The 21,431-nt window shown below is 44.9% G+C and overlaps 1 protein-coding gene across 5 annotated transcripts in view; it reads right to left on the reverse strand.

Annotated features, from left to right (window-relative positions):
- The window catches only part of PIP5K1A (phosphatidylinositol-4-phosphate 5-kinase type 1 alpha), a 40,176-nt gene that overhangs the window by 3,956 nt on the left and 14,789 nt on the right, over positions 1-21,431 (reverse strand). For 2 of the 5 annotated variants that reach the window (XM_039512939.1, XM_039512940.1), the window contains exons 2-16: positions 18,456-18,490; positions 17,103-17,192; positions 13,262-13,392; positions 12,494-12,611; positions 11,021-11,173; positions 9,382-9,681; positions 8,107-8,312; positions 7,291-7,374; positions 6,335-6,383; positions 5,808-5,892; positions 5,376-5,513; positions 4,253-4,382; positions 3,194-3,274; positions 2,368-2,439; positions 1,340-1,420 (exon numbers count right to left, since the gene is read on the reverse strand). In XM_039512939.1, the coding sequence (XP_039368873.1) occupies positions 1,340-1,420; positions 2,368-2,439; positions 3,194-3,274; positions 4,253-4,382; positions 5,376-5,513; positions 5,808-5,892; positions 6,335-6,383; positions 7,291-7,374; positions 8,107-8,312; positions 9,382-9,681; positions 11,021-11,173; positions 12,494-12,611; positions 13,262-13,392; positions 17,103-17,192; positions 18,456-18,490 (1,753 nt within the window). Of the gene's footprint in view, positions 1-1,339; positions 1,421-2,367; positions 2,440-3,193; positions 3,275-4,252; positions 4,383-5,375; positions 5,514-5,807; positions 5,893-6,334; positions 6,384-7,290; positions 7,375-8,106; positions 8,313-9,381; positions 9,682-11,020; positions 11,174-12,493; positions 12,612-13,261; positions 13,393-16,562; positions 16,952-17,102; positions 17,193-18,455; positions 18,491-21,431 lie in introns of those variants that run through there. The other 3 variants (XM_039512942.1, XM_039512943.1, XM_039512944.1) reach the window with 3 other exon arrangements.

Below are 21,431 nucleotides of genomic sequence, written 5' to 3' on the forward strand. Positions count from 1 at the left end.
AGGTTTCTCCTCCCTGCCCCACAAGAGTGCTGTGATGTGTTACTGTCTCTCCGGAGCAGAATGCTCCTTTCCCACATTCCACATGGGTCCTGCAGAGATTTTTTTATTCAAACAAGAACTGCCCTCATCACAGACTCGAACTGAGGGGAGTTTCAGGCAAGCAGGTGGGGCCCACCGCTGGTGTTGACTCATTTAGGGAAACGCAAAGAGAGGCCAATTTCCGTCACATGTTTCCATTCTACAAAACATTCCATCCCTAGTGTTTACTCAGTTGGAGCAGTCACCTTCCCTTCCCTGGTTTTAATTGCTCTGTTTATTGTGTGAACGTGTATCTTAAACACTAGATGAGAATGCTTATGGTTCAGATAAACCAATGGATCCTCTTTACAAGCACAGTGGTTTTCAACCTTCTTTCATTTGTGGACCCCTAAAAAAAAAATTCAGAGGCACAAGCCCCTTTGGAAATCTTAGTCTGCAGATCCCTGGGGGTCTGCAGAGCACAGGTTGAAAAACCCTGCCCTAGCGCACTGCTGGTACATAAATAAATACTCCTAGCTGGAAGGCATTTCAAAGAGACGATAAAGTGACATAATGGGCTAGAGCAGTGTTTCTCGACCTTTTCAAAATGGAAATCCCTTATTCAAAAGGGAAAAATTTTCGTGATCCCCTAACATTTACAATAAAATAAGCAGTTGCACCAATGGTAGAGCTCTGATTTGCATGTGTGTTTTAAGAGGCTGACAAGACTGGACCTTGAAAAGGGTCAGGGTGCATGGGGAGAGGGGGAGGCGATGCACTGGTTTCCAAACTGGGCCTCCCCACGCCTCCCACCTAGCAATACAGGACAGGCAGTGTGGGCATGAGGTCCTGACTCCATTTCACGACCCAAAGGTTGAGAATCCATGAAGCAGATAAAGAGAAAGTTCAACCTGGTGAACAGAGATTTTACACAGTACTGTGTGTTACACAGGCCAGGAGACGCTAGTCACATTGCAGTCACTGTCTTAAAGAAAGAGTTGTGATTGCGTAAGGAAAGCCACATGCTTCTGAAATTGAAGGCACTTTGGTTTATGCTGCTAACGCACCCAGGGCTTGTTGTTTGCTTCCAGCAGGCTACACCATGTCATCTGGTGCTGCACGCATCATCGGCAGGGTACAAAATGCATCGAGCTGTCAAACCGCGCGGTGGAGGACAACGTTCGGTACATGAAAAGTGGTCACCGGGCAAAGCTAGGACCTCTTCTGTTCACTCCCATTCAGCAGACTGGAGACACTGGAGTCCTTGTGTTTGGACACAGAGGGTACCACACATCTTTCCTGCCTAGATTAAAAGCCTCACCTATTTGAGTGGTTACTCAGGGCTGAACTAGCTACATCCTCTGCTGAGCTTTCTGAGCTGTGAACTTCCAGTCCCACTGACCTACACAGAGATTAAAAGGAGAGAACCTCAGCTGGTGAATACAATGCCCCAGACACTGATTTTACAAAGCGGGGAAAGTCTGGTGATAATTTTAAAATGCAAATTTTATGTGGGTTAAGAAATGATATCCTAATTTTAAGGTCATTTATTTACTGCCACAGAATCCAGCAAAGGGATGACGAGAAATCCCCCACCTAAAGCCATGAGGAAGGTCAACCTATGGAACTCATTGCCACAGGATGCCAATGAAACACTACGGCTGAATAATGTATACTTTATTTAGCAGCACTGTTCGGGGATCTCAAAGTGCTTCACAAACAATATGAGAGTCAATGGCAGTGATGGGTCTAGAGACACAGGGGAGTCCTAACTCCCAGCCCCATTCTCTTCTGGACTGACCCCTCTTTTCATCTGAGGTTATACAGCATATAAACTGACCTCCACATCTCTCAGGGAGTCAGTCTCCTTCCCACCTGCACAGCACTACAGCTTGCTTTGAAGCATCAGGTATTGGTTACAGCAAAAGGCAGGACACCAGATTTAATGGCTCAGTGGCTTGATCCAGTGTGGCAAGCCTACTCTGTCATGAGTGTTGGCCCAGGGGCACTCCACACACAGAAGGCTGTGCAGGGACAGCCACACGTCAGTGGCAGGCACCCGGGTCTGGCTTTACCCCTCACAAAGGCAGGCAGGATTTGCTGCAAGCACACACCAACAGCGCGGTATTGCTTACGTTGCTCTGAGGGGTGCATCGTCCTCAGTGCAGACTGTGCACAGTTAGAGGCATATAGCAACACTCCACAGGAGGGGAAGTGGCTGTGCTGCAAGCCAGAGACTGGCGTAGTTCTTTCAACCTGATATTGCAAATTAGGGGGCCCATCCCCTTGTGTTTAGAACTTAAGTACAGAGCAAATTAGTGCCTGTCCGGTCTTGGTCTTCACCCTCACCTATTGGAGCGGAAGCTGAGAATTGTTCTAATTGTAGCGTTTTCAGACTTGTGAACTTGAACTCCCACTGACCTACACAGAGATTACAAAGGTGAAACGCCACACTGAGTAGTAAATACAAAGTCACAGGCTTGCTGACGCTATAGAGAAGGAGAAACTCTGGTTTAATTCCATGTAAACAATTACTGTAGTTACGAAACTACCTCAGTGCTAGTCCATTAATACAGTGCCGTGGGATCTGAACACAAGATCAAGACCCTTGCTCTAGCAATCTGTCCTCACTTGTATCTATGGGAGGTTACAGAAAAGTAATTGCATCTCATGATTGCTTGCAGAGGTCAGGAAGGAATTGCTTTATCCATGTGTAGTGTTGCCCCACTGGGCAAGCGTATTAATGGATGGGTGCGGGAGGGAAAGGTGTTTTCTTCCCTTAAAAATCAATAAATGTTCACAGGATTCCAGATTTGATGGACCAGTGGGATTAATCCAGCAAGGAAAATCCTATGGATGCTGGGAATATTATGTCATGCAAGGATGACACCATACCTTGAAGGCACTTATCGTTCCGCCTTCTGGTTTACAGCAACCTTGGGGCATTTGTAGCTTGGTGCAAGCACCCCCTGTGTTCCATGGTATTATATTACATATGATGAATTCCCTAGATGCAGACCACTTATAGCCTTTGAACAGTAAAGGGGCATATGGCAAGTTGGACAAGTGGTCCTACTGAAAACAGGCTACGAAGTACTTCATCTACAGACAGGAGAAGTCAAAATTCTGTTTAGAACTGAAGAGGTTTCAGGCAAAGCATGATCCTCGCCCTCACCTATTTGAGCAGATGGCAGGAGCTGTTCTAGCCAAATCCTTTGGAGAGGTTTCAGATTTGTGAACTTGCACTCCCACTGACCTAAGCAGAAATTAAAGGAGAGAGACCCTCAGTGGTGAGACAAGAAAAAGCCTCAGACATGCTGACTTGATTGAAAAGGAGAAGATCTGGTTTCAGATCCCTATAAAGAAGCATGTGGGAGAGGGGCAAATTATACATTTATAATCTTGTTCAAGACAGAACAAAAATCAGATGTTGGGCTGGGTTTGTGACATTCTGCAGTCAGACTATGATTAATGAGGACAGAATGTTTCTGATCATTTGTGATATGAGAAATTAGCATCAGAGCAGCTGTGCGCTTCCACGATCCAGACTGCCCCCCCTCTTACAGCCCCTTCTATTCTCTACCAATTTTACCCCTTTTGCAACAAACAAAAGATTCAAGGGGGTCCTTTCATTGCTGTGTCTGCACATTCATCTCCTAGCAGATGCACTTTTAAAACTCATTTTCAGAGGGGTTAGGCACCTATAATTCTACTGGAATCCATGAGAGCTGCAAGAGCTCAACACCTCTGGCGGCAGAAGAAAAAAAAATGAAGTAAATTCTGTCAACGCTGCTTGCTACTATGCTCATGTTCTCCTGCGTGTCTTCTTTTTCTAAGAGACATTTCACCAAAATCACCTACTGTAAAAGATTTCAAATGATGAAGTAAAAAAAAAAAAAAAAAAAAATCAAAGCTGCTACACAGTTCAAGCAAGGAGCTAGAAGGCCAACAAGACTCACCACCTTACAAAGCAGAGGATGCAACACTGCCTTGTCTGCAAACACAACACTGCATGTTAATGGTGTTACCATGACCCTTTGCGCTGATGGTACTGAACCTGTCTGGCATGGGACTCCTCCTCAAAAGACATGTAGTTTGACAAGCATGCCAAAAAATACACACTCCATGAAAGCAGCAGGCATCTGCCCTGTGACGGATGTGTTTGAAAGCAGAGTATCCCAGCCTGCAGGCAGCAGTGCCCTCCCATGCACTGTTGTGATTAATGGAGACGTACCTGTTGGCTGGAGAGTTAAGGCCTCCACTGCCCAACGAAGAAGTGGACAAGGTTGTTGCTATGGAATCACTGTTAGCTTCGTCTACTGGAGGAGTTCTGGGAAGGAGATCGGGGCGACCAAGATGAGAACCTGCGGGAAGAGCAGAACAGATAGCTTGGTCATCAACATAATGAATAGCATCCCCTGGCATGAGCAGCAATAACTAATCATTTGCCAAGATCTTGTGAAGCCAATGCTGCAACTACACAACAGGATGGTCCAGACCAGCATGTTTGGTATCCATTCTTAGTGAATCCAGCTCTTTGTGATACAGTCTCTGTACTAACATTTCCACTAACACACTGGCAGGGCATGATCCACAGGGAAGGAGATCAAAGCTCAAGACATCACTTAGGCCAATTACACAGGACTTACCATACTGGATCGGACCAGAGGTCCGATCAGTCCAGCGTCCTGTCTTTATACAGGCCAGTACTAGATGCTTCAGAGGATGGGGTAACAACGTTGCTGACATGGGATAATCCACCCCTGACCAGATGAGGTCTCCTCCTGACCTCTAAGAGTTAAAGATAGTCTGAAGCCTGAGGTTTAAAATCCCTTCCAGAATTTGTTAACGATAACAAGAATATCCAGTTGTAATTCATATAGATGTCCAATCCCTTTTTGCTTCTTGCTAAATTAAGTTCTTGATCTCATTCACTTCCTGTAGCAGTGAGTGCCACGGGCTAAATATACATCATGTGGAAAAAAAGGTCTCTTTACTGTTCCACCATTAATGCACCACAGTGTTGGCAGGTCCCCAGTGGGCTGAGAAACACATTTCATGAAAGTCTGACAACTCCTCTAAGCCTGCTGAAGACACCTCAGAATGCCACACCCCTTGAGCTACGCAATATATTAATGGCTGCATCTGAGTCCTGGTAGCTGTGATTAGATCTGTGATCCCAGGATAGTGCCCTAGCAAGCTTGCAGACTCAGACAGCGTGTACTGAATGTCCCCACAGTCTCATCAGTGGAGGTCTTTGATCACAAAAATCTGGGCTGAACCAAGCTTCTTTTGCTGTTCTTTTTTTAAAAGGAAAGCAATTCCTGTCATCTGGGTTTTCTAGCATTGGCACCAACCTTGCTCCACATCTGCTTCTGCCGTTACTTGCGCTTTAGTTTCACATGATGAATGCGATTGGTAAGGGGCTCCACCCTGACCCGGCCTCCGAGGAACAGTTGTGCCAGACCGGCTCTTTTTAGAAGGAGAAAGTTTTACTTGAAGACAAAAGCAAAGAAAGATCTTACTTAATATCACCTTTTTCAGAAGAGGAAACGGAGTCTTACATAGCAACATCCGTAACCTTCCCCATTATTTAATGGGGAAGTGTTGCACTCCGAAGAAAGCCGATGGATGAAAGACCCTCCCCTATGAGTTGTCAGTCACATTCTGCAGGGCAGGAAGATGTACCAGTAACCCTGACACAGCACAAGTTTCCTACTGATCAGACGCACCTCCATTCATTCTCTCCCCTGACTACAGCAGGAACCCACCTGTGAAGAGATACTTACACGGTATTTTCTTGAATGCAGTGTTGCACATGAATCGTTGAAACCTTTCTGCATAGAAGCTGGGCCTATGCACAGACACAGTGTCCTAAAAACATCCAAGGGGCAAAAGTTACACATGTAACTAGGGATAAGCAGAATTCTAAGACAACATGGGTTTCTTTTAGAGTAGGTTTACATTTGGAACAAGTATGGTCACATGATATTAAAGGCATCTTTATAAATGGTGTATAAAACTATTAATAAAGTGTTTAATAGCTGTTGAAATCATGAATAGTATGTGTTATAAACACATCAATAGAAGGCGTTATAGATGGTTATAAGCAAGCTATTAACTTGGACTAACCATCGACTATGCATTTATTAATCATTTGTTGATCTTTATAAAATGTACCTTTAATAAGGTGTGACCATAGATACTACTTTAATATATAGCTACACAAACAACTATCTGTTTGATGGGACACCTGGTTTTTAAATACTGCTATCAGGTAATTTAAGACCCCCAGGATGACATTCTTGCCACTTACCCCGTCATGTACCAATGCTTTCCATGAGTGCTCCAACTTCTTAACGAATCTGAGAAGTGAGATTTGAAAGCAATGAACAGACCACAGTAATTTTCAAATTTAGGCTTTGCAATCACTATTAGTAAATTACGTTCATTGCTGCAGTTTGGCTTATCATTGACAGATACAACAGAAATGCACCCTTTTCCTAAAGCCAAAGTAAATGTATAGATCTAGTTAAAATAATCTAAACATTCAGTAGCAGTTTTATTCTTCTGGGGGGAGATTTTAAGAGGCACTGATGGCAGTGAGATAACGCTCATTGACTTCCAATGATAAATGTTAAAAAGCTCTCCTTAATTTTTTATTTTTTATTTTAAAGTTAGCTAGAATTCCCAGCTAGCTGAAACTAGGGGTGTGGCAGCACCTCTGGGCTTGAAGTGGTTTCCATCATATTCAGGGTTTACAGTTTGGTTCAATGGCTCTTAGCACCCCCGCACCCTCCATCCCTCCCCCCCTCCCCCCACACACACTGTACAAACTGTCCCAGCACCCCAGGCTATGCACCAACTCGACACCAACGCTACAAACATCTAAGCAAAGTCGTAAAACTATTTTTCATTGCAGAGGGAAGAGGCGCGATGGTAATTTTAACCTACCACCTATTTTTCTCTGCCACTTCCTGCACACTCCCTTCAGCATAATCACCAAGTCTAAGAAAAACCTAGCCTCTAAGAGCAAGCCTGTACTCTGACACCGAATAAACGAGGGATGCAAGGTCCAGAGGAGCATGTGGGGATTTCAGCCTATGAAAAATGTCAAGGAAATGGGGCCATAAAACTAAAAACTGCTTGTAGTCGTCAGTAAACAAGCCATAGAGTCTCAGACTATTGCAACCAAACAGGGCCAATTTTATTACTGGAGGTTTATTTTATCCACTGTTGACAACATACAGGGGTCATGTAAAAAGCTCTTACCTGTAGGACTGTAGCACATCGATGATACCAATATATAAAAGCAGCCTTTCTCCCTTTGAATTCCGGGCTGGAATGCCTCCCATTCTAGAAAACAAAAACAGGAAGCATGAGATTTGCAGGCTTTACCCTGATCAAAACGCTTTCACTCTACACAACTCAGCCTTGCATGGGTTAAACGTTAAGTGGATTAACGAGTGGCAACATGCAGAGAACACCTACTGCTGAGCTGACAAACTCTAGTGAAGACAAATCAGAGCTAAATGCTAAGTCAGTAAGTTACCAAAACATAAGAGCTTATCCCTGTTTTCTGTACATTTGTCTATTTTACTGAAACTGGGGGCTGGTTAATTGATAACTGACCACTTTGGGAAGAATCCAAGAAACCCTGGAGTATCTGGTGCTGGCCACTGTTAGAGACAGAAGTTCAGGTCTGATCCGCTATAGCAATTCCTATGATCCGGAGGCGATACTTAATGTTTAGGTGTTTGAGTACAGCTTCCAGGTGTGGTACAGACACATTAATCCTCAAATATCCGTGTGAGGCTGGCAAGCATCCTGCTTTCACAGGTCAAGGAAGCAGAGGCACAAAGGACTTAAGTGACGTGCTCACAATAAGGAACTGAAAGCAGAACTCAGGAGTCCTGAATCCCAAGCCTCAGGCTCAGCCCTACATCATACTCCTGCCACAATGCTTTGGCTCTGTGATCCATATTTGGTACCTAAAAATCACACCTTCCTTATCAATTCTTGAATTTTACGCCATCTGCTCTAAGTATGACTTGGCCATGTTAATTTGAATGATCAAAGCAGACGTACTGGTCGTCAGTCTCTATGGTGCCGCCTCGCCGGGCCTCTCCTCGGATAGACTCCATAGCAGTGGAGTAGAGAGCTTTCTGGGTAGCTGGCCTCCGCGTGTCCGACTGGGACGTCCCATCCATTATCGCACGCTCTCTCAGTGCCTGATCAATGTTATGGACAGCCACAAGCAAACTATAATCCATGATTTTAAAACTCTGCAGAACCTGGACGGAAACAAAGTCAATATGGCATCATTTACGTTTTGCAAGCTACATGAATGGTTAAACTATTCCAGTTTTATGCATGCACGGACTATTTTTGCTTAGTGTTCTGAAAATACCAAGGGGACGGCCTCTATATAAACACTCAGTGATCTTCACCCACCGAGAACAATGAGCAGCTTTACAAAGAAAAGTAAAATATCAGTATCTTTCTTCTACAGACAGGGCAACTGGGAAAATGATTTGTGCAGGGCTGCACACCAGATCAGTTGCAGGCACAAAACTCAGGTCCTCTGACTCTCCATCCGGTGTCCTATCTGCTGGACCACACAACTGCTCTAAAATTAGGACTCCTCCTACTGTAAGGGTACGTCTATACTACCCGCCAGGTCGGCGGGTAGTGTTCGATGTATCGGGGATCCATTTATCACGTCTCGATCCCTGAATCGACGTCTGTTCTCCACCTCGGCAGGAGGAGTAAGCAGAGTCGATGGGGGAGCCGCAGCAGTCGACACCTGGCCGTCCTCACGGCAGCGAAAGTCAAACTAAGATATTTTGACTTTAGCTACGCAACTTTAGCTACACTATTTGCGTATCTTAGTTCCAACCCCACCCGCAATGTAGCCCAGGCCTTAAAGTAGTAAGACATTATTGGGTGGGGAGCATAAATCTGACTGCTCAGGGGGATGGGGGAGGGAAGACTGGCCCTTATCCCTCTAGATTACTGATTTGAATTTGAGGTGCCAAAGACTGAATGGATCACGATAGCGGAGTTCCCTGGGTCAGAATTGAGTTGTATGGGGAGGGCAATGTTTGGAGGGGGTGACTGCACTGCAGCTGCCTGGGCTGTGCCTTTCTGGGGGACAGAGGACTCAATTCTAGCACCTTTCACTTAAAAACTTCACTGCAGAATTATCCACCTGTAGACACACAAGGAAAAAAACAGGGCAAATGCCAGGCCTAAGCAGCTTTACAATGACCCTGGGGTACACGCATTTCAAAAAGGCATGAAGCTAATCCACAAAGAAGGGGGAAATCGGTCTCAGTTCAGCTCGTCTCACCCGTCACTCACCAAACAATCTCTCTGTAGTGTTTTGCATAAGGCATTGTACATATCAGAGTCTAGGAACAGGCCATCGGGGATGTCCTGCATAAAATCCAGGTCTTTGTATGTCGGGAAGACCTTCTCCCGCTCCTTCTGGGATGCTCGACGTTTATAGGTGGAGCCTTTCAAGTCATACTTGAGGTGCATTTTCACAGAGCGGGGCAGCAGGTTGTTCATCACTACGATGCGGATGTTCTTCCCTCCAGCCTGCACGCAGTACAGGCCATAGAACTTAGGCAGCAGTGTCCGAGGATTCTGATTCAAGTTCTAAATGCCCAAAGACAGAAGACATCACTTCAGAGTCCGGGTGACTCCCTACATTCAGAGTGGTTAGCTATTTGCTCTTTACCGGTGTATCTGAATCAAAACAACCCTATCTTGGATCCAAAGTGATGATCAGCAAAGCAACAAATCAGGGATGGATGAACCTGGGGCATAGATAGGTAACTCTAGGGTAAGAAATGTTTTCTCTCCAAAACTGAACGCATCCGATGCACCTTTTGCATCTTCATCCACACAATTATTTGCCAGAGCCCATCTGTGACAGCCAGCAGGGAAAAGGGGGATTTTTGTGCTTAGTCTTTTAGTTTGCCACTCCCTCTTCAAGCTAGGCTCTTGCCAGATCTAATGCTAAGCAGGATAGGGGTGGGTGCATACTGCAGTAAGAGACCCCTATAACTCTGGTGGTTGCAGAAACTAGCATTGGGCCAGTTTCCCAGCCTAGTAATATGGGCAAAGTGCTGGTGGAGTCATGGGTAGGTAAGCAGAGGTCTTAACCAATGCATGCATTAAGAATCCCATGGCACTTTTCTAAGCCAGGGACAAACTCCATTATCCTGGCCAAATTCCCACTCAGGGAGGCAGTTAGTAAAGCGCTCTGGGACCATCTGCCATCTCTAGTGGGATTATATATTGTATGTTAGGGCTGGATCTGATTTTGTTCTAGGACTAGCAGGGCCCATTGATCTATTTATAATCACATTTTTAGTCTCTTTAGACAGACACTCAGAGGCCCTGGAACACGGGCATGTTACATTTAAATAACAAAGTAGTGTTTGTTGGGCAGCACTGATGAAACAAAGAGAATGGTCCAGAAGGGGGGAAAAGGAAATAAGGAACTTTGCTAGTCTTTGCATATCATGAGTAGGAGCTTCTCGCACAAACACTGACTGAGCAGAGACACACTCAGCTATTCAACCACCAAGAATCTAGCAGTGCAAGCCTGAACGCTGGGTGGGTCCCTTTAAGGGACATAGGCACTCTTCAAAACAATCCAGACGGGAAGGTCTGGTGCAAACCTCCCGGTGCAGGCCCAAAGAGCTCCAACAGTCTCTCTCTGTCACATGCAGGAGGGTGTATCAGTATTAGCCAGCAGAGGCAAAATGGAGTTGACCCACCCAAAGGGCTCAGGTCCAGATTTTCAGAGGTGCTGAGCATCTGCCCCTGCAGCTAATCGGAGTGGAGTGTGCTCAACATCTCTGAAAATACGACCTTGAGACCAGATGTTAACCGGCCACACAGCCTGTGACCTGCCAGCTACGACGATATTCTCAAGTTTATGCCATCAGAGAAACATCAGTACAACCCACGCAGAAAGGTCACTTACCATATAGTAACCTGGCAGCAGCTTTTGCAAGAACTCTGCTTCTTTGTGCTGAACTGTTTTAATGATGAACTCGTCATCACTGGATACGTAGAAGAGGGAACCACTGGCCCCGGAGTTGGAGAGCTCAATGAGCGGCTCACTGCAGAGCGAGTACTGAAGGGGGGTAAATTAAAAAGCAAAGGCATAAGATAAAGTAACAAAGCACAGGCATCTTTATTGAAGTTACAGATAAAGGGCCAACTCGAGGGTCTGAGAACGTAGAGGGGGAGTCGTTACACATCCGCATACGTGCCCTTGCAAAGCACTTGGAGCCACCCCAGTGAACAGCAGCATCATATATTGCAATTCAGTATACAGATGGGTTACTAGCTCATTAAGTTAGATAAACTAGAGATGTTTTATGAGCACAGCAAGTCATGGCACAGCTTTTAGAGTTGGGGAAGCATCCAGCAGGACTGTGTCTCTGGAATCTGTGGCCCTCAGGTTAGTGCTTTTTCATGTCCATAACTTTGTGCTAGAACTTGTCTCGTTTGGAGAGATTACAGGTAGGCATGGAGATGTAGTTATAAACCTGTGATGTCTCAGCAGCTTTGCTCCCTCCCTCCCTTTGGGTTGTTCACCATTAGTAATTATTTGTATTAGCATAGCACCTAGGAGCTCTAGTCAAAGACCAGGACACCCCCTCCCCCCTCAAGTTAGTGCAGTTGCTTGCTATGTAAAGGAACAGTTTGGTTCCTTCCTGAAACTACTGACCCATTGACTGGCTACGGGCAACATATTCTGGCCAACCACGGGGCCCTATAAGCAAGGATCACACCTAATTTGTATAAAATAGAGTAAAACCTGCTGCATCCTGCTCTAATACAGTGGCTTAATTGCAGAGATCACTGGCCCAGTGAGCACAACTCCATTTTGATTCTAGTAGCCTGATCTCTGCATCAAAGATGGGAGCTGCACAATAGAATTCTGTGGGCTGCATGTGCCGCTTTGGCCACCCCTGGGTTAAAGCAGTGGTTTCAAGGGAGCCTACAGTGGGTCCAGGCTAGGAGAGTTTCATGTGACAGTGTCTGAGAAGCACAATCAGGACGGAATCAGTACTGGACTCTATATGGACATTCAGAATACGCTGCTGTGAATCTGACAGTCAGACCAGGCAGGTCTCATTAGCTCCACTCCAGAACATAAGCCAACAATCATCAGAAGGGTCAAGAGATCCCAACAAGGATAAATACTGATCTGCCCACACTGGGGAATTGGGGATCAGGCTGTTGGCTGTAAGTGAAGTCCTGGCCAAGGGCTTTTTCTTGGTAAACTTTAATAAATAAAGGCAAACCCCAAGAAGGGGGCGAAGCTGAGACAACATCCATTGGTGCGCACGGTGTTAAGAGTGGGACCGGATAGAGGCAAATTTACACTGGGGAAGAAGGGAAAAATCAAGTATGACAAATAACACTGGCTTCCCCAGTGACTTACCAGATAGTCATCTGGCCGTATTCCAAACAGTTCACGGAAGTAGCGAAATGCTACAGGAGCATAGGTTTTAAACCGGAAGTCATTGTAGTGATGGGCTGGGGTCAGGTTACTCCCTTCACTGTGGGGGTGGGGAACGGGTAGTTAGAAATACACACAGTACTTTTAAAGGCCTCTTTTAAAAATAAAGAAGGACCACCCCAAGGCAATTTTCTACAACCCCAAAAAGACAAAAACAGATGGCAAATTTCACACCTTGAATCAGTGATTCTCGACCTATTTACCATTGTGGGCCGCATCCAATACTACCTGTATGGCCCTGAGGATGTCACATAGGCCGCAGCTCTGTGCTGATTGGGCTGCAAGCGGTGGGCTGCAGGTTGAGAACAGCTGCCTTAAATTCTCTTTCATTAACCCCTCGCATGCCTCAGAGCTCCAGCAGGTATTTTTCTATCATATATAATGCAAGAACAGTAATTGTTGAATGCTTGCTCTAATGGAAAAGTTGAGGAATATCTAAAATTAGGGGCTGAGTTACATTCTGTTGTGTGGTTGCCATAACAACAAGTGCAGAACTAGCCACTATACTATTGAGTGCTTTAGAGACGCCTGTACATGTCTTAGGGAGCTTATTTGGAATCAGGGTTGCTTTCTTAACACCCTAACCTACAAGTAAAGTAACAGTACTAGCTCATAACCCACAGGAAGACTCATCTCAGAGTGGATAACTCTAAGTAAAAGCGTTTCACAGAGCAGCAAGAAAGCTCTCACCTTGGGAAGAAGATACTTTCTACTACATAGAAGTCTTGCATGAGAACATCTCGCTCCGGTTTGGTGCTCAAGCTTCCAACTGTGTGGGTGATGCCCAGCTGAATGGCACCTTTCAAGGCCGATGACGTAGTCTGGAGGGGAGAAGGAAACAGGAAGTCAAACATCTCTGACATGGAGCAGCAGATTCCGAATTGGAACAGAAGGGGTTAAATGGATGACTGTCTTCAAGCAAAAAAAGTCGGCTCCAATTTAAACTAGCACCCTTCCAGCAGGCACTGACTAGATAGTATTTTGTACCCAAAAATCCCAGTTTCCTTTTTTGCTTCTCTCTAGCTGGCTAATTTAGTCTTTGGCTGCTTTCTTTCATGTCAATCTGCTCTCTGGGAAAGATTCTCAACCTATTTACAACTTATCACCGAGCAGCAAGATCATCACATGGATCCTGTTTCCAGAATATTTAAGCTGCTGCCAGACTAAGGTGACAAGGGCTCCATATTCCACTCATCTGAAGCGCAGAGCATACAAGACTAGCTTCTGCCATATATTAGGGATGGGAATACCTCTACATCCCCAACAAAGCCCTAACAATCCTTCATCTCATTTTATCCCCATTCTGCAGCATTGCTACCCCAGAGGGCTTGCACTGTAGCTACCATCCACCTGGCCTTATGAAGCCTGGATTTTACCTCCTTCCAGGGTGTTCATTTCCACTCCTCACAATGACCAGAGTGGTGGCTATTGAACAGCAAAGTATTCTCTTTCCTCTGGGAAGCAGACAAGCACAGTATCTGTGCATCATCTCAATCTCCCGAGACTTAGGTTTGCATGATCAGAAGGCCGCGGCATAGACTCTGGTCTTCCTCAAGGCAATGCAGAGTCCCACCACGGAGCTAGCCCTCAGAATAACCTAACCCCACAGAATGCACACTTGTGGGTTGCAACCCTCTATTCTCACCCTCTTGCTAGGCTTGTGGCTCATAAGCAATAATAAGAGGCTTGGCAGAATTCATTGATGATTTTTTTCTTTAAACACAATATTGACTGTAATAACAATGTTTATTTTTAAGCATTTGTTAAGACTTGTATCTATTTAAAAATGGATAAAAATAGGGGGAAAGTGCTTAAAACCATCATTTTGCACAACTGCGAAAATTTAATGTTCACAGTTGCGGGAAATTGAGGGGATTATTTAATGACCGTAGATGTTGCGATTCAAAAAAGTTTAAGCTTTGCCAGTGTCAAAACACAAACTGTCACCATAGAGAAAGTGAATATCCTTAAAAACTCTAAGAAGTTCTCAAGCGGCATTTTTCTTTGCCTAGCTGGACTTTTGACCAGTGATGGAAATGTGTGTGTCAGTGTGTGCGTGTGTGTGTGCAGGGTGAAACTGAGGTTTGCCGATAAAAATCTGATCCTTCCAAGCCTAACTAACAGCTGGTCATTACAGTTTTAAAAACAAACTGTAGCTTTGCTGCTGTGGCCTCTGCATAAATTGTCCAAGAACAATGCAGTATTATATTCCTGTGGCAGCTATTTACAAACATCAAGAATCTGCTAGTCTGCTCATGTCTACAGAACACACAATTTTGTCTTAGGCCGTTAACACTTGCTTATATCCAGCTTGTTCTATGCGGTCATGAATCTTCAAGGATGACAGAGATAAGATCAAGGATGACACAGTAGACAACTACTGAAGTTACATGCTCTGTGTCAATTCCCTGTCTATACGACATAAGCCCACTGCAAAGGTTGTTAAAACTATGGCGGAACAGGTGCAAGTTGTTTACATACAAGGCAACTGAACCTAAAACAAAATCCTGAGCAGGTGACTCAGTAGGTGGTGTTCTTCTGACAGTCAGTATTGAACCAATACCCCAGCTAGGTGCCAAGGGACACTGTGCATCTAATAAGACGTCCTGATGACTTGGTCATTTAAGATCAAGGTACGTTGTGAAAGATAGAATTTAACCTTGATGACTAGGCCAGAGTCCAATTTGCACAAGTACATTTTGGCTTCCCTAGATTTCCCCTCCATTGCTTCTAAAACGAATGCTCTGGCTTTCATTTGAGTATCTACAAAATCTTTCAAAGATGAATAAACATATTCCTCATTTATTATTAATCATGTTTATTACAGTACCTAAGGGCCGACCAAGAATGAGGCCCCATTGCGCTAGGCACTGTACAAACTCAGAAATAAAGAGCTTATTATCTAAATAGACAAGACAGATGCAAGGTGGGGAAGTAGAAGCACACACCAGCAGAGTGGACAGCGTGATGGCAGCAAGCGGGTTAGTTCCATTATTATTATTTTTGGGAGTGGGTTTGGTTAGGAGAAGATCAGCTAATGGAAAGAAAAGGGAAGGGGGGTGAGCAGGACGGAGCAGAAGGTAAATGGAGATGGAGTAAGAGATCTGTCCAAGGTCACACAGTAAGTGACAGAACTGAGAACAGAATTTAGGTTTTTCTTGATTCCATCAGGTTTTAGACCACTTCATGGCATCCCTTCACTGGGATGTGCCCATGTGAGATTTATCACACGATCTGTCTAGGACGTTGGAACAGAGTTCTCCTAAATACCTTTCCTTCTTGCCTTTTAAAATTAGTATCACTGAAAAATCCATGCAAGCTCAGCACACCGTTCATACCGAAAAGGTAATTTCACTTTAAAGATAAAGAAACTATGAACACCAGCTTGGCATTGCTGCATTATCTGTGGGTGCAAAGAGCCACAATGAGGTTGCCATTAAGCTGTGTGCATTTTTCCCCCCCCTCATCATAAACTGAGCAGTCAGCTGCCTGTTTACAATTGTTTTAACAAAGGGCAGAGAGAGAATAAATTAATCAACATACTGCCTCAAGGAAAGGCGGGAGAGACCTAGCCACAGCAACAACTTAAGTGAGGAGAGCCTGTCAGTCATTTCCAGGTAATCCCATTAGTTGTTCCCCCCCGCACCCCCGGTTACTAGTTTCTGGGGTCCCTGCAAACATATTTAAGTGTCTCATCTAATTCCACTTTGGTTGCTGCCTTCTCCCAGCCAGTACTGCTACCTCCTCCTCCTCCCCCACTCAGCATTCTGGGATACTGGAGATCTGAACTGAGAACCCCCAAGCTTAAACATAGTCAATTATAGTAAATTAGAGAGACTAGATTCAACAGAAGTGCTGTTTAAGTTCTCTCCCACACATTCAATTCCCTTATTTTCCAGGTGATCTCTAGAAGTGAGCCCTGTCACCAAACAGTATGTGGATATTAAAGCATGGCTGGATTAGAGATTTCAAATGAGAAGCTTCCACTTACATGAAGCGAGAGCTGCTGAAACGCCTCGATCATGCCATTATCCATTTAATCCAGACACAGGAAACCACTCTTGTTGTAAAGCAAGTTGGCACATACTGATGAAGTCCAACGAAAGTTAGTAGCAGTGTCCAAAAATCCCCACATCCATAGGCTGGTTTAAGAAACCAACACACAATCTGCCCTTTGTAAAGCAAATTCCAGCAAAATCACAATCTGTAGCTGCTATTGTGTCCAGACAGCATAGAGCGCACTCAGTAAACGAGAAGGGTCCTAGGAAGTGTTACTAATGGGGTAAGGTTTAAAAAATAATCCTGTCTTTAAGAGGCAATGGCAGAGAAGCATAAATCCCCAAAGCATAAATTCAGCCCTTCAGCCTGACAGTCTTTGCTCCCACTAAGATGTTCTTTAATGTTTGTCACGCAAGTTACTCAACCTTTTATGCTAAATAGAATGAGTCAGAAAGCCTAATGCTCTGGGCAGCATTAATTTAGCGAATAGGGGAATGAAAACAAGCAGATTAATTAGGTGAGAGGCACCTACCTTTTTATATGTAGTCTCACCAGTGGAATCTACTCCTCTATGACCTTTCTTTATTGTCTGTGAGCCAGGCTGTCCAGAAGAACCAGACATCTAGGAGTATGGGCGAGGACAAGAACGAAGAAGTTTTAAAAACAAATATCTTAGGTGTATCTCCCCACCCAGAATCAAAACGCATAACTATAGAGGGCTACAGGGGCTCTCTCAAGGGTAAGCCTATGGAGCTGTATAATACATTTCTTTTCAACTTCTATCTTTAATACAAAGATGCAGCTTGCAGAAAATTACAGGTCCCAGCATGCAATGCCAGAAGCTGTTTGGATCAAGATGGAGCACCACACGCTGGGACCAGTAGTCTTCATGGGCTGCTTCTGCATATTAATGTGGAGGGGGACATTATATGGCCTAACTTCATCTTCAAAATAGCAGAGTGACATTAAAGAACCTTGGAGAGATACTAGCTTCCTGGGAGCTTCCTGTGTGATGCAGACTTGGAATCTAAATAAAGGGGTGGAGGGGACTGTCTTCGCAAAATGCAAGCTAGGGGAGGAATTTTGGTTCCTGTACAAGGAGAGTTTTCTCAGGTTGCTCTTAGAAGCCTTAATTTCCAGCAGACCTCAGGCTGCAATCAGTGTTCGCTTTCCTTTACTAGTACAACTCGTGCCCATGAAGGGTATGGCTATACTGCAATCGTGCAATAGGACTGCTGCTTGAGCAGACATATTCTAGCTAGCACGGGTATTGGGCTTGTACATCTCATGCTCAAGTGCACACGGCCACAACTTCACTGCTCCAGTATCCGAGCTAGCTAGATCAAAGCTAGTATGTGTGCTCAAGCTACAATTATATCCTGTGATTGCAGTACACACATACACTTCGAAGACTTGAGTCCTTTGAGGAAGTGAGCTAGGTTGGTGGTACAAGTTAATCTAGTTTCTCAGGCAGAGGTGGCAATTTTGGCTGCATCTTGTCTGCACTACTCTATGACCCCTTGGAAACTTGCCTGGGTCATTGTCTTCTGTGTAAACGGCCATTCTGTTGCTCTATAAACTTGAGCTCAGGCTCTGTGGCTTGACATTTATATAGTGTTTTGGTGGCATGGAATCACTTGAAATTCCAGGGCCATTAGGATATAAAAATGGACCCGATTCTCTTATGAGGAACAAAGGCCCACTGATTTCACAAGTGAATACACCAGCTCATTGCAGCCTTATAATTGCTTGTTCGGCTGTCGCCCGCTTTCCCTTCCAGATTCAAGCCATATACAGAGCTCAAAATGCCTAGTTTCACAGAAAGCACCCATTTATGACAGTGCTCAGGGAACAAAGCACACCAATTTCTCAAGAAGTAACTTACCTCTGAAGTGAATGATTTTTTGAAGGTTGCTGATCCTGTCAAGACAGAAATTTAAGAGATATTTAGCAAAGAAACAGGTTATTATATATTGTAGAAAAAGCCTGACATTCTGCTGTGATTTGAATGTTTTAGTGCATCTGAAAAAGCACTGACTCATGTTTGATTTTTTCTCAACTTCTCCTCTTGCTCACAGCACAGGGAAATTTTTCTCAGGCCACAAGGAAATGTCATTCTGCTTACCACACAGCCATCCCAACTTAACTTTGTTTATCTCTCATAGTGTAGCTATTTGCTAGTCTGATCTCTCCTGCTGAGCCAGATTCCAAGAATTTTTTAGCTGTGTATAGAAACTCAGGGCCAAATTCAGAAATGGTGTAAGATGATGCAACTTTATCAAATTCAGTTGAGTTACACCAAGACTTAATAAGGCTCTAACCAACCATTAATTAAAATCACTACATCAAAGACCCAATTTTCATAGTTCAAGCTTTGTGATGCTGCAGTGTCAGCACTTCCATTATAAACTTATTTCCAGGGGTTTTTACAATCACAACATAAATCCTTTGAGTCAAATGTCAAGGTTCAGACAATACTAGGGCTAAATGACAGTGAGGTGATTTACTACTTTTTCCACCTTTTGAGGCCAGGATTCCAGTCCTGTTTCTTGGATACGGGAACAGAAACTGACTCTGTGATCCTGCTCTTTTGTGGATGCTTGTCTAAGCCACAAAACCACCACACAGATCTGCAATAATACTTAGAAACAGCCCAGAACTGCAAAAGCAGAGATGCTGCCCGCACATGAAGTGAAGTCATGGGAAAAACTTGCATTTCTTCCTCTCGGATGGACGGACGCACACACCTACCTCCAGGGGGGTTGAGATAGCTCAGGGGTTTGAGCATTGGCCTGCTAAACCCAGGGTTGTGAGTTCAATCCTTGAGGGGGCCCACTTAGGGATCTGGGGCAAAATCAGTACTTGGTCCTGCTAGTGAAGGCAGGGGGCTGGACTCAATGCCCTTTCGGGGTCACTTCCAGCTCTATGAGATAGCACCATGGCAGCACATCCTCCCCAGGTGAGAGCCACAAATACAGTCTGATTAAGCTTATTTTTCAACCATGGCAACCTCAGTCATTCAAAACGGGGGCAAAGAAGAACTAAAGTGGTAAGAAAACTGCATTTTAGCAAAGGATACAAAGGCACTTAACAGTGAAACTGACCATCCTTCCAATCCATTTATCAAACAATCAAAGCTCCCATTTCAAGACAGACGAAACAGTGAGCAAAAATAATTCTGTGCCAAAAGCTTTTTACTAACCGAAGTGAGAGGACAGCGGCTGGCTTTTCCAACTTGTTTTCCACCCCCTCTGTTCTCCCCTTAAGGCAAGAAAGGTGTCATGACAAGTTCTAATTTTTATGCATAAAGTTCCACACATTCAGGAGCTAGTCCCTCCTCCTCCCAGTACATTCTGTGCTCTTCATAAAAGTGAGTAATGCACAGCTGTATTCATATGCACTGACTTGCAACTAGCTGTGCTATGCCAGGCCACAGACCAGTGGCTTACAACCTGTAGTCTGCGGACCCATGGACCATGTCTAAGATGTCTAAGATTTCCAAAGGGGTCTGTACTTCCATTCAAAAAATTGTAGGGGTCCTCAGAAAAGGCTGAAAACCATTGCCATGGACCAAAGGCGGTCAGGCTAGCAGGGCAGCCAATTCTGCACATCAGTTGGAGCCATTTGTCCTCGGACATAGATCCAAGGGCTCAAGCTTCTGCTGCCACTATTCAATTTGGCCAGCTGAACCGCTGTGGAGTCAAGGAGGCTCTCCGAGTTTCCATGGGCTTGAAGCCGGAGGAGCCTGCTAGGGTATCACTGTCTGACAGTCCAAGTTAACAGCTTTTGTTCTCCATCCCTGCCCCCAAGCAGGAAGTTCTGTCACTACAGAACAGAATGGATCTGAAACCAAACATATTCCCAGCTGGAAGCTTGTTTCTCTACACTTCAGTCCTGCTAACAGAAGCCACGCAGCCCTAACCCTGTTTTCCAGTATGCTGTTTTAATGAGAAAGAAAAAAACAAAAAAACAACCTGACAGCGCTCCACTCTGTCACCTTGCAGTACAGGTGACTGCTTTGAACAAGGCTTTCCAAACTGTCAATGTCTGGGACACAGTGGTGGAGGAAGCAACTCAGTCATTACAATGCAGCACCTGCGCAGCACCAATTGAGCCTGATTGCCTTTTCAAGTGAGCATTCTGTAAGCATGTAAATCAGATACTCTCTCTAAAGTCACACTGAACCAGCAGCACAGCTAGCCCCACCACCTTAGAGATTATTAACATAGCTAATCATCCATTCCAACCCTTACATTCTATGAGGATTTACCTAAAACTATTTATTCACAAGGGACAACAAATGAGCCTTTTTAATACCTTTTCAATTGCATCCAGGAAACATTAAGCAAAGGACCCCCACCCCCAAAACAAGAACTTTTCACTTGTGTAGCACTTCTCAACTGAAGATTTCAAAGTATTTCATATTCACTTGGCCTCTATACCAAGGGCGGCCAAGCTTACTGACCCAGCAAGCCGCATACAACAATCTTCAGAAGTTCGAGAACCGGGGCGCACCTGCTGGGGTTTCAGTTCTGCTCCTGCTGAAGCCCCGAGCCCTGGCAGGTGTGCCTCATGGGGCTGAAGCCCTGACACCCCTCTACCCGCTGAGCAGAAGTCCCTACCACACCACCCTGCTGCAAAGCAGAGGTCCTCACACACACCCCGAGTTTGGTAGGTGGAGAATGGGGAGGGGGCGCGCACCTGGGGGTGGCGGGGCTCCACCAGCAACAGTAACTGTAAAAGAGCCACATGCAGCTTGCGAGCCACGGTTTGACCACCCCTGCGCTATACCAGTGTGAGACAGGCACTCTCAATTTACAGAGCTTTAGAGTAATGTACAGTGATTTGCCTGAAGTCACAC

This window comes from Mauremys reevesii, linkage group 24 (genome assembly GCF_016161935.1).
Source record: "Mauremys reevesii isolate NIE-2019 linkage group 24, ASM1616193v1, whole genome shotgun sequence".
NCBI lineage: Eukaryota > Metazoa > Chordata > Testudines > Geoemydidae > Mauremys > Mauremys reevesii.